This window comes from Sphaeramia orbicularis, chromosome 17, assembly GCF_902148855.1.
Source record: "Sphaeramia orbicularis chromosome 17, fSphaOr1.1, whole genome shotgun sequence".
Taxonomy (NCBI): domain Eukaryota; kingdom Metazoa; phylum Chordata; class Actinopteri; order Kurtiformes; family Apogonidae; genus Sphaeramia; species Sphaeramia orbicularis.
This window is the reverse complement of record NC_043973.1, coordinates 23,469,223-23,484,401: the sequence shown is the minus strand read 5'-3', so window position 1 is coordinate 23,484,401 and position 15,179 is coordinate 23,469,223. Positions and strand designations below refer to the sequence as shown.

The 15,179-nt window shown below is 35.7% G+C and overlaps 1 protein-coding gene across 1 annotated transcript in view; it reads right to left on the bottom strand.

Annotated features, from left to right (window-relative positions):
• The window catches only part of tnn (tenascin N), a 67,246-nt gene that overhangs the window by 12,734 nt on the left and 39,333 nt on the right, over positions 1–15,179 (bottom strand). The window contains 2 exon segments of the mRNA XM_030159573.1: positions 11,218–11,481; positions 12,344–12,607. Of these exon segments, the coding sequence (XP_030015433.1) occupies positions 11,218–11,481; positions 12,344–12,607 (528 nt within the window).

Here is a 15,179-nt window from a genome sequence, read left to right as displayed (position 1 = left end):
GTTACTATGCATACCAACTAATGTAAGTGTTGATAAATATCTGCTTTATGTAAACTTGTGTCAATGGAAAGAAATTGAGTTTCAATAAAACTATGTGTAAAAATATAGGGCAGTTTTTGTCTTCATTGCAATATATGTTTTATCTGGAGCTATATATGATTAAAGCATACATTGCAGTATATTGGAAAATATACGCACTACTTTCCCACATATGGAAATGTATTTTTTAATATAATGCATTATATTTTTCAATATATTGCCATATATTTTTGTTTCATAAGGGAAACCGAGGCAGAATATTGTTAAAATTGCACTTGTTTTTCTTAAGACAATCCAAGCTGTTTGTGTTATTCAGATTTTTAAGTTAACTATGTAGATGTAAGCCAGATCATAATATAATTTTACTTTTTTCACAGTTATTATTTTACTGGTCCATCCCGCTTGAGATCAAATTGGGCTGAATGTGGCCCCTGAACTAAAATGAGTTTGACACCCCTGACTTAATCTATTGTGTGCATTAATTTTGGCAGAACAATTGTCACATATTACAACAAAAAGAAATGCAGTGCCTTTAAAAGATATTCACATTTAATTGCTCTTATAAATGTAATCATAGTCAATATAATTTGGCTATTTGACACAAATTTTCCCCACAAAAACTCCTGTCAAAGTAATTTCTGTAAAATAATGCCAATTAATTAGAAATATATAATGTGATTGTATAAATATTCACACCTTGAGACCTAACTAACTAGTCTCACAGCTAGTGAAATGCAGCTCACCTGAGCATATCAGTATTCCTGACTCAAATAGATGAGTGTCAATGTTTACTAACAACAGTGACGTTATTAAGATGCGCGTGCAACTCGGAGGCAAAAACACGAGTCCGTGAACAATGGCCGCTTACGCATCGCTAAAGTGTGCAGACGAGCAACAATTTAATTTCCTCCTCAGACCAGTTCTCATGTCTTAATGCCTGCAACCATAACTTTTGCCGATTGTAGTGGAAGGGATGTTTACCAGCAGGAATTCTACAGAAGATTAAACCTTTCTGTGTGCTCTTTCTATTCTGACAACCAACGGCACAGCAAGACGACAGGATTATTCACACTGGCAGTCACTGCTTTGTTCTGTCAGCGAGAGGAATATGGAGGCTGCCACGCTACGAACTCGGCGTGACTTCTGCCTCCAAGATTCGCAGCAAGACTTAATGTATGCAAACGTCACATGAAACTTCTCTATTACACTGCGAACACAAAACAACAGCTCAGAGAAAATATTATTGAAAAGCAAAACACTATGGCGTCAAGATGAGGCAAAATAACGCTGTGCACGTACGTGAAGTATTGTGAGCACAAGTGAAGTTCTGTTAACCAAGGCCCAATCCCAATTCACCCCTTAGCCCTCCCCCTCGGCCCTTGCACTTGACACTAACCCTTGAAACGAAGCTGCAAGGGTCAGGGGTTGAACCATTCTCCTATGAAGTGGGACGACCCTTTTGCAACCTTTTCTGATGTCATGACGTCATCAGCAGTCATCAGTACCGCTATTAACAGATGCAAAAACTAGAACATCCCAAAATGTGGTTACATATTTTAAACATGATTTTCACAATTTAGAATTTGTTGTAAATTTGTTCATCTTATTTGGAAAATTTCATATACATAAAAACTAATATACTAAAACACACCCAAATTTTAAAATCTTCCTATTGGAATTTGAAAATTCTATTAAATCTTTAGAATTTATCTATAATCAAAAAAGCTCGTACACCTTGGCTATTTATAAACAATTTTTTAATATTGACTGAACTCTCTGTTGTATTTATTTACTTATATTTGTCAGATTTGTTTTTTTTATTTATTTATTTACTTTTTTATACTATTTGTATATTATGCTTTGTATCTTTACATCTATGCATTATTTTCTTAAATTTCTATGTTCAAATGCTTTTTCCCTTTTGACATTTTGTTGTTTGTTTGAATTTTTGTACTGTATACTCAAATGTTTTCAATAAAGTAAAAAAAACAAACAAAAACCTTTCAAAATAGAATAAAAGTAAATAAATAAATAAATAAATAAATAAATAAATAAAAAACAACTAACAGATGCAAAAACTTGTTTCCAAAAGTATTCACCATGCCGTCAGCAGCTGTAACCATCTCTGTTGCATGGCCTTTGGTCATCTTTTTGCATCTATCAGCTATAAACTGCAGAAATGTGATCTATAACACATTGAAAACAGCTGATCAAATGATTAAGTTGTTTGCGAAGAAAATACGTATATTTGTGTGTTTCTTTCATGACACTGCTGTACATTTTGGCTGTGTTGGATGTGTATATTCGAACAGAACCATGGGAAATTTCTCCTACCCCTCTGTTTGTAGTGTGGTCCTGAAAAATCTCCGTTTCGAGGGCTATACAGACCTCCGCCTTAGCCCTTCTCCTCCATCTAATTGAGAATCGTGACAACAGTACCTGTTCACATGTATGCGCAAAATGGAGGGGTAGGGCTAAGGGGGAGGGCCAAGGGGTGAATTGGGATTCAGCCCAAAAATATATACGTATTTCTTTTTAAAAATGCACCAACAAAACTTTTTTTGCTCCTATATACCCCTTTTTTTTTTGCTTTTACATAACACTTTCTGCAGTTTCAAAACTTTTCTGCGGTTACAAAACATTCTGGCCTCCGAGTTCTGTAAACGAAACTGGTTCTGTTTACCAGTCTCTGAACTGGTTTTGAGAACAGAACTAACTTTACTCTGCCGGATAATAATAAGTCACAGGTATCAAACGTGCGGCCCGGGGGCCAAATCTGGCCCGCCAAAAGGTCCAGCCTGGCCCTTGGGATGAATTTGTGAAATGCAAAAATTACACTAAAATATTAACAGTCCTTTTAGTTCAGGTTCCACATTCAGACCAATTCAATCTCAAGTGGGCAGGACCAATAAAATACTATCATAATAACATGTAAATAATGACAACTCCAAATTTTTCTCTTTGTAAATGTAAATATTTTCATGTATTTACACTAAAACAAAGTATAATTTTACAAAAAATGGAAATAACCTGAACAAGAATGAACAACCTGAAATGTCTAAAGAGAAGTAAGTATAATTTTAACAATATTCTGCCTGTTATTAAATGTTTTGTGTCTTTGTAGATCCACTGTGATCTGTAAGTTCTGATGTACATGTGTAAATGATAAACTGAGGCATAAAATTGTTAAAATTATACTTATTTTTTCAGTTTATTCATGTTATTCACATCTTTTGAAAAGATAGTTTGCAGATGTAAACCTTTTCATAATGCAAATTTACTTTTTTTGCTCTAAAACATAGAGAAAAGTTTGGAGTTGACATTATTTATATATTATTATGTTATTATTTTACTGGTTTGGCCCATTTCAGATCAAATTCAGTTGAATATGGCCCCTGAACTAAAATGAGTTTGACACCCCTGTAATAAGTGATGTTATTTAAGGTGAAATAGACACATTACGGTGGTACTTCGCAATCGCTCCATTGTAGTGAATGAGATCATGTCTGTCCATCACCAGTAATATTGCTTCCTGTCTAGACCAGGTCTGGACACGCCTCTCATCTAACCACGCCCACATGTCAAAAAGAGGCAAGAATGTTTTGTAACTGCAGAAAAGTTTTGTAAATGCAGAAAGCGTTTCATAAAAGCAAAATAAGTTCTGTAGGTGCATATTTAAAAAGAAATATATATTTTTGGTTTACAAAGCTTCTCTTGCACTTACAATACTTTCACATATGTGTACAATGTTATCTGGCCTCATCTTGATGCCATACAACACATAAAATATCCAAGGCAGTGAACACCCTCTGAGGTTCATTTACGTTCATCATTAAGAAATGGAAATATGGCACACTTAAATGTATCTGGAGCAGGTCGAGAGACTAGAGAGGGAGGACACCAAGACACCTGTGAATATGCTGAAGGAGTTAAAAGCTTCAGCAGCTGCGATGTTGGACCACAGGTGTCAAACATGCGGCCTGGGGGCCAAATCCAGCCCGCCAAAGGGTCCAATACAGCCCGTGGGATGAATTTGTGAAATGCAAAAATTTACACTGAAGTTATTAACGATCAATGATGTTAAAATCATTTTAGGTCAATTCAATCTTAAGTGGGTCAGACCAGTAAAATACTATCAGAATAACCTATAAATAAAGAAAACCACAAAATTTTTCTCTTTTTTTTTTGTGTAAAAAAGGTAAAAATTACACAAATATTTACATTTACAGACTAGCCTTTTACAAAAAAAATGTGAACAACCTCAAATGTCTTAAGAGAAGTATGGGACATTTTACCAACATTCTGCCTGTTACTAAATGTGTATTTGCAGATCCACTGTGATCTGTAAGCTGTGATGTACATGTGTAAATGATAAACTACGGCATAATATTCTTAAAATTGCACTTATATTCTTAAGAATTTTCAGGTTGTTCATATTTGTTTGCGTTATGTTCAAGTACGGTTTGTAGATGTAAACATTTTCATTATGGAATTTGACTTTTTTCACTCCAAAATATAAGAAAAAACTTTGGAGTTGATATTATTTATCAGTTCTTATCCTATTATTTATATAATTTTACTGGTCCGGCCCACTTTAGATCATATTAGTCTGTACGTGGCCCCTGAACTAAAATGAGTTTGACCCCCCTGTGTTAGACTGTGCATAGAACAACTATTGTCCAGGTTCTTCACTCATCAAAGCTTTATGAGAAAGTAGCAAAGAGGAAGTTCAACTCAAAAATATGTGGGAGAGTCGAAGGTCAAATGGGAGAAGGTTCTTTGGTCTGATGAGACAGAAATGGAGCTTTCTGGTCGTTACACTAAATGGATGCTTGGCAGACAGAAAACACTGCACACCACCACAAACACAACATCCCCACAGTGAAACATGGTGGCATTTGCATCATGCTGTGGGGATGCTTCTTGGCAGCAGGCCCTGCAAGACTTATGGTGGTGCAGAGTAAAATGAATTCAACAAAATATAAGGAAATTCTGGAGGAGAATCTGATTCAGTCTGCAAGAGAACTACAACTGAGGGGAAGATTTATTTTCCAGGAAGACAATGACCTTGAAGAAACAGAGAAAACAACAGAGAGGCGGTTTAAAGACAATAAGATGAATGTTCTGGAGTCAAAACCCAGACCTCTGTCTACTACCTGGAAAAGACTTGGAAAAGATTGTCCACATCCAATCTCTGGGTAACCTGTTAGAGCTTGAGCAGCTTTGCAAAGAATGGAGAATAATTGCAGTGTGTAGGTGTGGAAGCCTGACTAAGACCTATTCATGCAGATTAAGTGCTGTGATTGTGTCCAAATGAGCATCTATTAAAAACTGATTTGGACGGAATTAATGTTTATGCAATCACTTATTTCATGTTATATGTATTTTGAATTACCTGGCATTACTGTGTGTGGTTTTTTTTTTTTTTGGTTGTAAATTCGTGTAACAAAAAAAAGAGAGAAAGGAAAATAGATTACATTGACCATGATTCCATGTTTTAAAGCAGGGGTGTCAAACTCATTTTGGTTCAGGGGCCATATTTAGCCCAATTTGATCTCAAGCAGGCCAGACCAGTAAAATAATGACTTAATAACCGATAAATAATGACAAATCCAAGTTTTTCTTTTTGTTTTAGTACAAAAAAAACTCCAATTAAATTATGAAAATATATACATTTTACCCAAAAGATGTGAATAACCTGAAAAAACTGAAATTTAATTTGAATAATTAGTGCAATTTTAACAATATTGTGCGTCGACTTATTATTTATACATGTACATTTATACACAATGTTACATAAACATTTAGTAACAGGCAGAATATTGTTAAATTTTGGAGTTTGGAACTAAAATTTGAACTATTTCTACAATCTTCCATCTCTTATTATTAACACAACTACAGATCACAGTGGATCCATAAATGCACAAAACATTTACTAACAGGCAGAATATTGTTAAAATTGCACATTTCAGGTTGTTCATCTTTGTTTTTATTTATGTATTTATTTGCATTTTATTGTGAAAGAACAATTTTGTAAAGGTAAATATTTTGACAGTGTAATGTTATTTTTTTCACTTAAATTTTTTCCACAGAATTTTTCACAAAGAAAATTTGTCGTTGTCATTATTTATGGGTTATTGTGTTGTTATTTTTACTGTAGATCACATTGGTCTGTATGTGGAACCTGAACCAAAATGATTTGGACAACCTTGACTGTTCAGGTTAATTTTTGCACTTTCATCCCGCGGGCCGGAATGGAACCTTTGGCGGGCCGGTTTTGGCCCCCGGGCCGCATGTTTGACACCTGTGTTTTAAAGTAAAAGGGTGAATACTTTTTATTGGCACTGTACATTATTGTTAGAACTTCCAATGTAGACGTTACCGAATGACACCTTTCTTATAATATCTTCTTCATTTACCTACTTCTGCACATATGTAGATGACCCTGACTGGAGATATTCTGATGTGTGAGCTCATTAAATCAGCGTGAAAACTTGTTTGCTTGCTTGTTTGTTATATTGCCCTAAGGTAACCTTTACTTCTATATCCAGTTTAATTTATTCTTTTGATTACACATTTAGGCACGCAGAAGAAAAGTAATTAAATTTTTTAATAAATTCACTGATACAAATCTTTAATATCTTAAAAAAGTTTAGTCGCTATAAACACAACACCACATGGTGGAAGTATAATTTAATGCTACCAACCAAGGTTATAATAGTTTTTGATTTTTCATTATGGTTTAGTTTTATTTTGTTTTGACTTTTTTTTCTCTAATTCAGTTAGTTTTAATTAGTTGTTAGAGCAGGTTTGCTCATTTTTATTAGCTTTTAGTCTTTTATAAATGCTTAGTTTTAGTTTAGTTTTAGTTTTTCATATCTTTTCTCTTCTTCGCTGTCATATTCACATAAATCCCATACAGGACTCTGCTGCTTCAGTCTCCATGTTTCCAGGTACAGTGGGGACCAGAAGACGACTCTAAATCAAGTGACACATCGTAAAGTGTCATATGGTGCCAGCAGCTAAAATTGCTGGAGTGAAATAAATCAATTTCATATCAATCCGACATTGACAAAAACTAAAACGAATGGAATTTTATCCATCATTTTTATACGTTTTAGTTAGTTTTATAAGTACACAATACAGTTTCAGTTAGTTATCTTTTTTTCTTTTAATTATATTTTTCATTTATTTCTGTTAACAAAAATGTTTTTTCAATTCAAGTTTTCGTCATTTCGTTAGTTTTCATTAACGATAATAACCTTGCTACCAACACACTCCACCTTTTTGGATGTTAAAGAATCTTCATAAACCAAAGAATTTGTATGTTACTAAACAAAATCCTGCCTGTTTCATGTGTATTAACCTGTCTCAGCATTTGTAGAAATCTTCCTGCTGGCTTTGTCCCCCTTGACGGCCCAGATGTAGACAGTGTAGAGGACCCCAGGCCTCAGACCAGTCAGCCTGTAAGAGGTCCTATCAGGTCCTACAGGGATTTCCTCACTAGAGCCCTCAGAGGAGCTGTAGCTTAGGGTGTATCCATCAATTTCTGCCTGGACCCCATCCCATGACACGCTGAAGCTGGATTCTGTTTCGTCTCGGGCTAAGAGGTTAGCGGGAGCATCCAGGTCTAGAGGAAGATGTTAGTGGAGTTTGTTAATTGGTTACTGATGCAAACTACAAGATGTCCTGCACAGCATGCGTTTCTTCATATATTAGTTACATAACATTAGATTTAAAAAAAGAGACATCTACAGTCAAAGAAGACTGTTAATAAATACATTTGGGTGCATTATGTAGGATTTTAAGACATCTGTCAAGTGAATACTCGTAATCCTTCTAAACATGTACCATTAACAGTAGCTGCTACAAAGGCAGACCCTCTGCAGATCCAATGTGTGTGTTATTTTCAGGTGATGCGCACTAATGAAGACATAATTATGAATATTTTAATCTATTTCTACAAACAGATCCCCTTGCATCCGACACATTGCACCTTTAATATACTATAAATGAGTCAGCCTCATTTGCTTTTTAATCAAAATAAAATGAAATATCCTCTAGCAGCTATATATAAAATGCAAATCTCAGCCAAACGTATCCACATGACGCTATGATGTTGCATTTTATTTATTTATTTTTTTTTATCACAGGCTAAGAGATCAATAGGAGCAACCACTCGCATGTATATATATATATATATATATATATATATATATATATATATATATAACAGCAAGAACTAGAGTGTGTCCATAGGAGCCCAGTCCTGTGATCTGATTAATAGTCAGACAAAACCAGAACTGGGGTCACAATTCTTGGGGAAGGGGCAAATAGAGAGTAGGTTTTGGTGTTGTAGGCCATTAAGAATAATTGCATCTGAAGGTCAAAGTCAAGCTCATTACCAGCTTATGGTATCTACATGATTCAGAAATTCAGAAATTTGATACTCATTATCTGTCTAGTGATCCTTCTGGTTCAAGTTCCAGAGATAAAAAGCTCATATTCAGTAGACTAACCCTACTGAAGGGTGACTGAAAATGTCTGGAATCTATGTCAGGAAAATGTCAACTCTTGGGTACATTTTTCTTGTACCTTTGCAAAATATCATGGGAGCAGGTGTATTGAGCTGTAGGTGAAATGGGAACAGCGCTTGTTATTGCTGCAGCTGTAATCTCTACTGGTAAACAACAGCGGTGAGTGATACAATCACTTTGGAAACAATCTTTCTCCTCTTCTATCAAAAGGTGTCTTGGCCTTTTTTAGATTAATCTGCTGTCCACACAAACACAGATATTTTTTTCTGAAGGATGATTATCTCCAGTTTTTTTTTTTGCAAAATATCTCTGTACACACTAGAAGGCAAAAATGGACACAAGAAAATGCTCAGAAAAAGCATAGTTTTTGACTTTATATTGTGGTCTGTCTAATGAGTGACGGGCTGCAGGTAATACACTGACTTCTAAGCCTATATGAGCCATATCTGATGCTTCTAGTGCATGTTCATTACACCGCACGGCAATAGTCACGTGGAAATTGGGATGTGACGTCTGTTTTCCCTGTTCACACACAAATCATAGTTTTCAAAGAATATTCACTTTGGAAGATGTTTAACCCATAAAGACCCAGTGCTCCTTTTGTGTCAGTTCCCAAATGAAATTTTCTCTCTATTTAACCTTTCTTAAGTGATTTATCACCATTTATTTTAACATTATCCTCTGTATTTTGCATTTTTTCAGTGAAAATCAGGTATTTTCCTAAATTTAATTTAGTGATCATGAAGATCAGGAGTGTCAAACTCCTTTACTTCCAGGGGCCACATTCAGCTCAATTTGATCTCCAGTGGGCCAGACCAGTAAAATAATAGCATAATAACCTATAAATAATGACAACTCCTAATTTTTTATATGCAAAAAAATAACATTAAATTATGAAAACATTTACATTTTACAAACTATCTAAACAAAAAAGATGTGAATAACCTGAAAAAACTGAAATTTCTGAAGGAAAATAAGAGGAAATAATAGGAAGAAAAATTTGATCAATATTATGCCTCAACTTATGATTTATACATGTGCATCACAGATCAGATCTACCAAGGCACAAAACCGGCAGAAAATTGTTAAAATTGCACTTATTTTTCTTTAGACATTCCAGGTTGTTTATATTTGTTCAGGTTATTGACGTTTTGTTATTAAAGGATATCAGAATTTAATGTTCTTTGCAATAAATCAAAGAGAAAAAAACAGGAGTTGCCATTATTTAGAGGCATGATATCATATTATTTTTTTCACATCAAACCAAGAAGAACATTTGTAGTCATTATTTCTAGGTTATTATGCTGTTATTTTCAAGTTCGATGTCCTTAACTGTTAATATGTTTTGCACTTTGCAAATTCATCCCACGAGCCAGACTGTAACCTTTGGCGGGCCGGTTTTGGCCCCCGGGCTGCATGTTTGACACCTGTGATGTAGATATTCATCAAAGCTCAGATTAAAGTTGAGGGTTATTATATCAGAAAGAGAGAAAACTGGAGAAAAACTGACTTTTTTTAGCAAATCTCTCATTAACTGAACATAAACTCAGCGTCTCCATCCACTGTCATTGATCCAACTCCATGGGTTTTACTGGTGAATCAATGTTGTAGAAGATGATGGTGTTTCCACATTCACTACAGAGCCTCTGAACGTCCAAATGGGTCATATCTGATGACCATGAAAAGATGAGAAACTACATTTTATCTGAATTATTTCACCATATTGATAGATTTAAGTGTTCGGAAGCTATTATATCAGTGGATGATTTTGGTTGCCAGTGGCTGTTTGGGTCTTTATGAGTTAAACTCTAAAACATTGTTGTCGTGTGTGAACAACAGATCCAAACATAGAAACAAAATATCTGAATTAGTGTTGATGAGGCATTAAAGGCAGCTGCCCAAGGAGAAGCTTACACTAGGATTTTAATCTAAGAAAATGACCCACAGTGAAACCGGTTGCACGCTGAATTTGCGCAGACATTATGTCAGAATGTGGTAGTGAAAAGACAACAGAGCCAAAGTTCTGAATTTCTGAAAACAACCGTCAACTCGTTCTTCCTCTATGGTCATGAACTTGAAAAAAATGCCAGATACAACAGACTAATATGAGGTTGTCCAACATGTTGTATGACCTCAGTTTGCGTGAAGGAGTGATGAGTTTATTGTTCTAAAAAGAATGATAACTGCTCTTCCAGGCAAACCAGCGGAAGTATTTCAGTCACTTTGACAAAAAGGCCCTAAATGTACTCCCAGGGTAGTCCCAGGAAATACCAGAGGGGTTAGACCCATGCGCTGGCATTGACTGCTCAGGAAGAAGCGGAGAAAGTTATTGGGGGAAAGATTTCTGCTCTGCTGCTCCCTATGAAACTGAATGTGCAGTTGTCAGGTAGTTAGGCTGATGAATATGTTGGAAAACGTCTTTAAACAAACAAATAGATTGTGATCGGTCTACCATGTGAAAGATTTTTGGTTTGTTTGGGATTTAACAAGGGGATTACCTTGTCAGTATCACTATAATTATAAGATGTATTAAATCTGATGTGAAAACATTTAATATAAAGAATATTTCAGTCCACTCATGGACACAGTGGGTCTGCCCTGCGTATTACATTAACATTTAACAAAGTCTAGTGTTGGAGACCTGTCTCAGCCTGTGTGGAGGTCTTCCTGCTGGCTTTGCGCCCCTTAACGGCCCAGATGTAGACAGTGTAGAGGACCCCAGGTCTCAGACCAGTCAGCCTGTACGAGGTGCTGTCAGGCCCAACTGGGATTTCTGCACTGGAACCCTCAGAGGAGCTATATGTTAAGATGTAGTTGTCAATGTCTGCCTGGACCTGATCCCAGGACACGCTGAAGCTGGACTCTCCTACATCTTGAGCTAAGAGGTTAGCAGGAGCATCCAGTTCTAAAGGAAGATGTTAAAGGTTGTTAAAACACTACTGACGTGAACTCCAAAATACAGATGAGTGGAATAACAGATCAATAGAAAAAATGAGAGAGTGAGTTCTGATGCCCCCCCACAGAACCTGAAGGTTAAGAGAATGTTTGGAGAAACACTATCAACAGATCTGAAACCATCTGCAGATTACTGTATTTCATCATTTAATCTAAAATATCTTTTTTCATGCTTTTAATGTATTATTTTGTTGTTAAATATTAAACACTCGGGGAAAATGTTTTCCTTTCTCACTAAATATGATCATCCAAAGTATGCATATTTAACCTCCTGAGACCCAGCTATGGGTTTTCTGTCCACATTTGTGGACAAGGGTTTCACAACTTTATACAAAAAAAAAAAAAAAAAGAAAAGAAAACTGTCCACCACAAAGGAAATTCCATATAAATTTAAAAACTGCATCTGAAAAAACTGTTGCATCAAGATGTTTCCAATACAGGCACTTATTTAATAAAAAACAAAAAAAGCTTGTACTGTGCTGACCTTTCCTGGGTCTTAGGAGGTTAAAGCTTGAACGAGGTGAAGTGTTTTTCTTAATACCAAAATTCTGCTCAGTCACACTGACCAGACTTTATTGCTGAAGAATCTACGTAGATTTTTCACTTACAATTCTCTGATTAGTTTGTAAAACTAAATGGTTTCCTGCAGAAAAAATGTCAATGCTTTAACAAACAGGATGTTCACACCCAGATAACCTTTTAAACTTTCTAATGTTTAAAATGATGATATGAGCATTTCAAGCTAAATTTGTCAATAGCCAAACAGATAATGAAGTGTTTTGGGTTTTAACAGAGATCCATAGATTTGAGACCTGTCTCAGCCTGTGTGGAGGTCTTCCTGCTGGCTTTGTCCCCCTTGACGGCCCAGATGTAGACAGTGTAGAGGACCCCAGGTCTCAGACCAGTCAGCCTGTACGAGGTGCTGTCAGGCCCAATGGGGATTTCCTCACTAGAGCCCTCAGAGGAGCTGTAGGTCAGCATGTAGCCATCAATATCTGCCCAGGCATGATCCCAAGACACCGTGAAGCTGGACTCGGTTTCATCATGGGCCAAGGCATTGGAAGGAGCATCCAGGTCTGCATGGGGAGTTTGTTAGTGTAAACGTCTAAAGCACATGAGTAATATCAAACTTGGATCAAAGAAGCGTGAAAGATTGTAACTGGGTTTTTTTTCAGTCCTTTTACCCAATATGTCCTTATATTTAATTAGAGAGAATTGTTCTAAAAGTTATTTTATTATGACCCATTAGGACGGATGAAATTTGGCTGAGTTTCAAATCCAAGTTTGATAAAATGTTATACTGATGGACAATGAGTGCACTGTGAACTATATTAATAGAAGAACATGCAAACTATAGTAGAATTAAAACTACTGCAAACAGCAGATAATGAAGAACACAGTAACTGTCCAAACAAATCTGAATCACTGATTTGTTTTCACAAATTCACTGGTTCTGCATTAAAGTTAATTCTACATGCATCCTACGTGAATACTTGCTGCTTCACTCTTAGACAGAATGTTTTAAAAATGACTAAAGCCCTTTATAGGAGAGGGTTTGGACAAAGTTTGCAGTGTTCATTTTAACACGTGAAATTATCATGAGATGTTTGGGCAAATGGACATAAATATTCTGCACATTCTCTCTAAGAGTGATTTATACCACTGTGAATCTCAAAGCTGGTGGTGAACTGAACCACTGAACCTAGCTTTGATTTTAACAAGTAATAAATTATTTCACACATCTCTGCTCACCTGCCCCTTATCATGGCAGGAATAAGAATAAGAATAAGAATAAGAATAAGAATAAGAATAAGAATAAGAATAAGAATAAGAATAAGAATAAGAATAAGAATAAGAATAAGAATAAGAATAAATCCTCCCCATTGCACTTGTACATTTTACTTGATTTCGATCATAAATTTAACATGGTTTCTGCAGTAAAGTGAGTTTCAAGCCCCCTCCGATAACTCCATGCATGTGAGCTCCTGCTGTTTGACGTATGAGTGGGGTTATTGAAGGTAACATGTCTGTTTCCCTCATCAAAAAAGGACCAGGAAAAAAATGAAATTTGAATCTAAATGAAAAAAGCTTGAAAATTACTACAAAATATGAAAAAAGGAAACACAAACCATATAAAGGATATTAAAACGAACACAGCAGCTACAGGCGAGGTAGCCCATCTAACTAAACGCAGTAAAGGTCTTCTGGCGTTCCTGCTTAAAAATGATCCATCCACACCCACACCTGTTGTGTGCATTTACATGTGCTGCTGTTCTCATTTGTCTTCAGAACATGTCAAATGTTTATAAAGTCAGTGTTTAAGAGTGGTGTCATTGCAAACACAACAGCAGCTAGTTTTTGCTTTCTTTGGAGTGTGAATTATTCCAAGACATCCAAAAGGTTTTCCTTCATTAAACTGAGTTTAAAGCAGAGAACCTGGACATGTGCCAGTCAGGTCTCAAAACCACTCACCTTTAAGATACAGAAATGTAAGCAGACAGCAACAGCTGCCAACCTTCACAACAGATTAAGAGGCAGAAGAGCGTAGGAGAAACAAAATAGCTGGCTTTGTTGACTAAGCAAAATTGGCACTCTTCAAACTTCTTTAAGGACATGTAGCTCCAGGCTAAACTAAACTGCCTTTAAATGAGGTGTCCACTCTAATTATGGTAAATCATGTTTTTCAGTGTGAGTTCAGATTTCCCTTTTGGCTGTTCGGCAAAATAGGGTTAGTGTGCTAAGTGCAAAATGTTGGTGTTGATGCTTTTAACGTCTTACAACCACAAAAAGAAGATTGCATTGAAAAACATAACACTGAAGATCTAAATCACAGGTGTCAAACATGCGGCCAGGGGGCCAAAACCGGCCCACCAAAGTTTCCAATCTGGCCCGCGGGATGAATTTGCAAAATGCAAGTTAGGCCATCAAACCCAAAAATAATATCATAATAACCTATAAATAATGACAACACCACTTTTTTCTCTTTGATTTAGTGTAAAAAACATTAAATTATGAAAATATTTACATTTACAAACTATACTTTAACAATAAAATGTGAATAACCTGAACAAATATGAACAACCTGAAATGTCTAAAGAAAATTAAGTGCAATTTTAACAATATTTATAATTCTATCTGTTACTAAATGTTTTGTGCCTTTGTAGATCTGATCTGTAATGCACATGTATAAATGATAAGTTGAGGCATAATATTGATAAGATCGTGCTTATACTTCTTAACAAATTTCATTTTTTTCAGGTTATTCACATCCTTTTTGTTTGGATAGTTTGTAAATGTAAATATTGGCATAATTGAATGTAATTTTTTTTGCACTAAAACAATTTGGAGTTGTCATTATTTATTGGCTATTATGTTATTATTTTACTGGTCCAGCCCACTTCAGATTAAATTGGGCTGAATGTGGCCCCTGGAAGAAAATGAGTTTGACACCCCTGATCTAAATGAAATGATTAGCATTAGGTAGTGAACTTGAGAAAGTCTATTCCCAAGCTGTCGACAAAAGACACAAAAGCACAACAGCGCCTGTGAACACTTGAGATGTCAGGACACTGGTGAGACTTTGAGTAAAATTAGGATGAAAATGCTAGAGTTCATGTTTTGTGTCATCATTATCCTTTATGTCCTGAT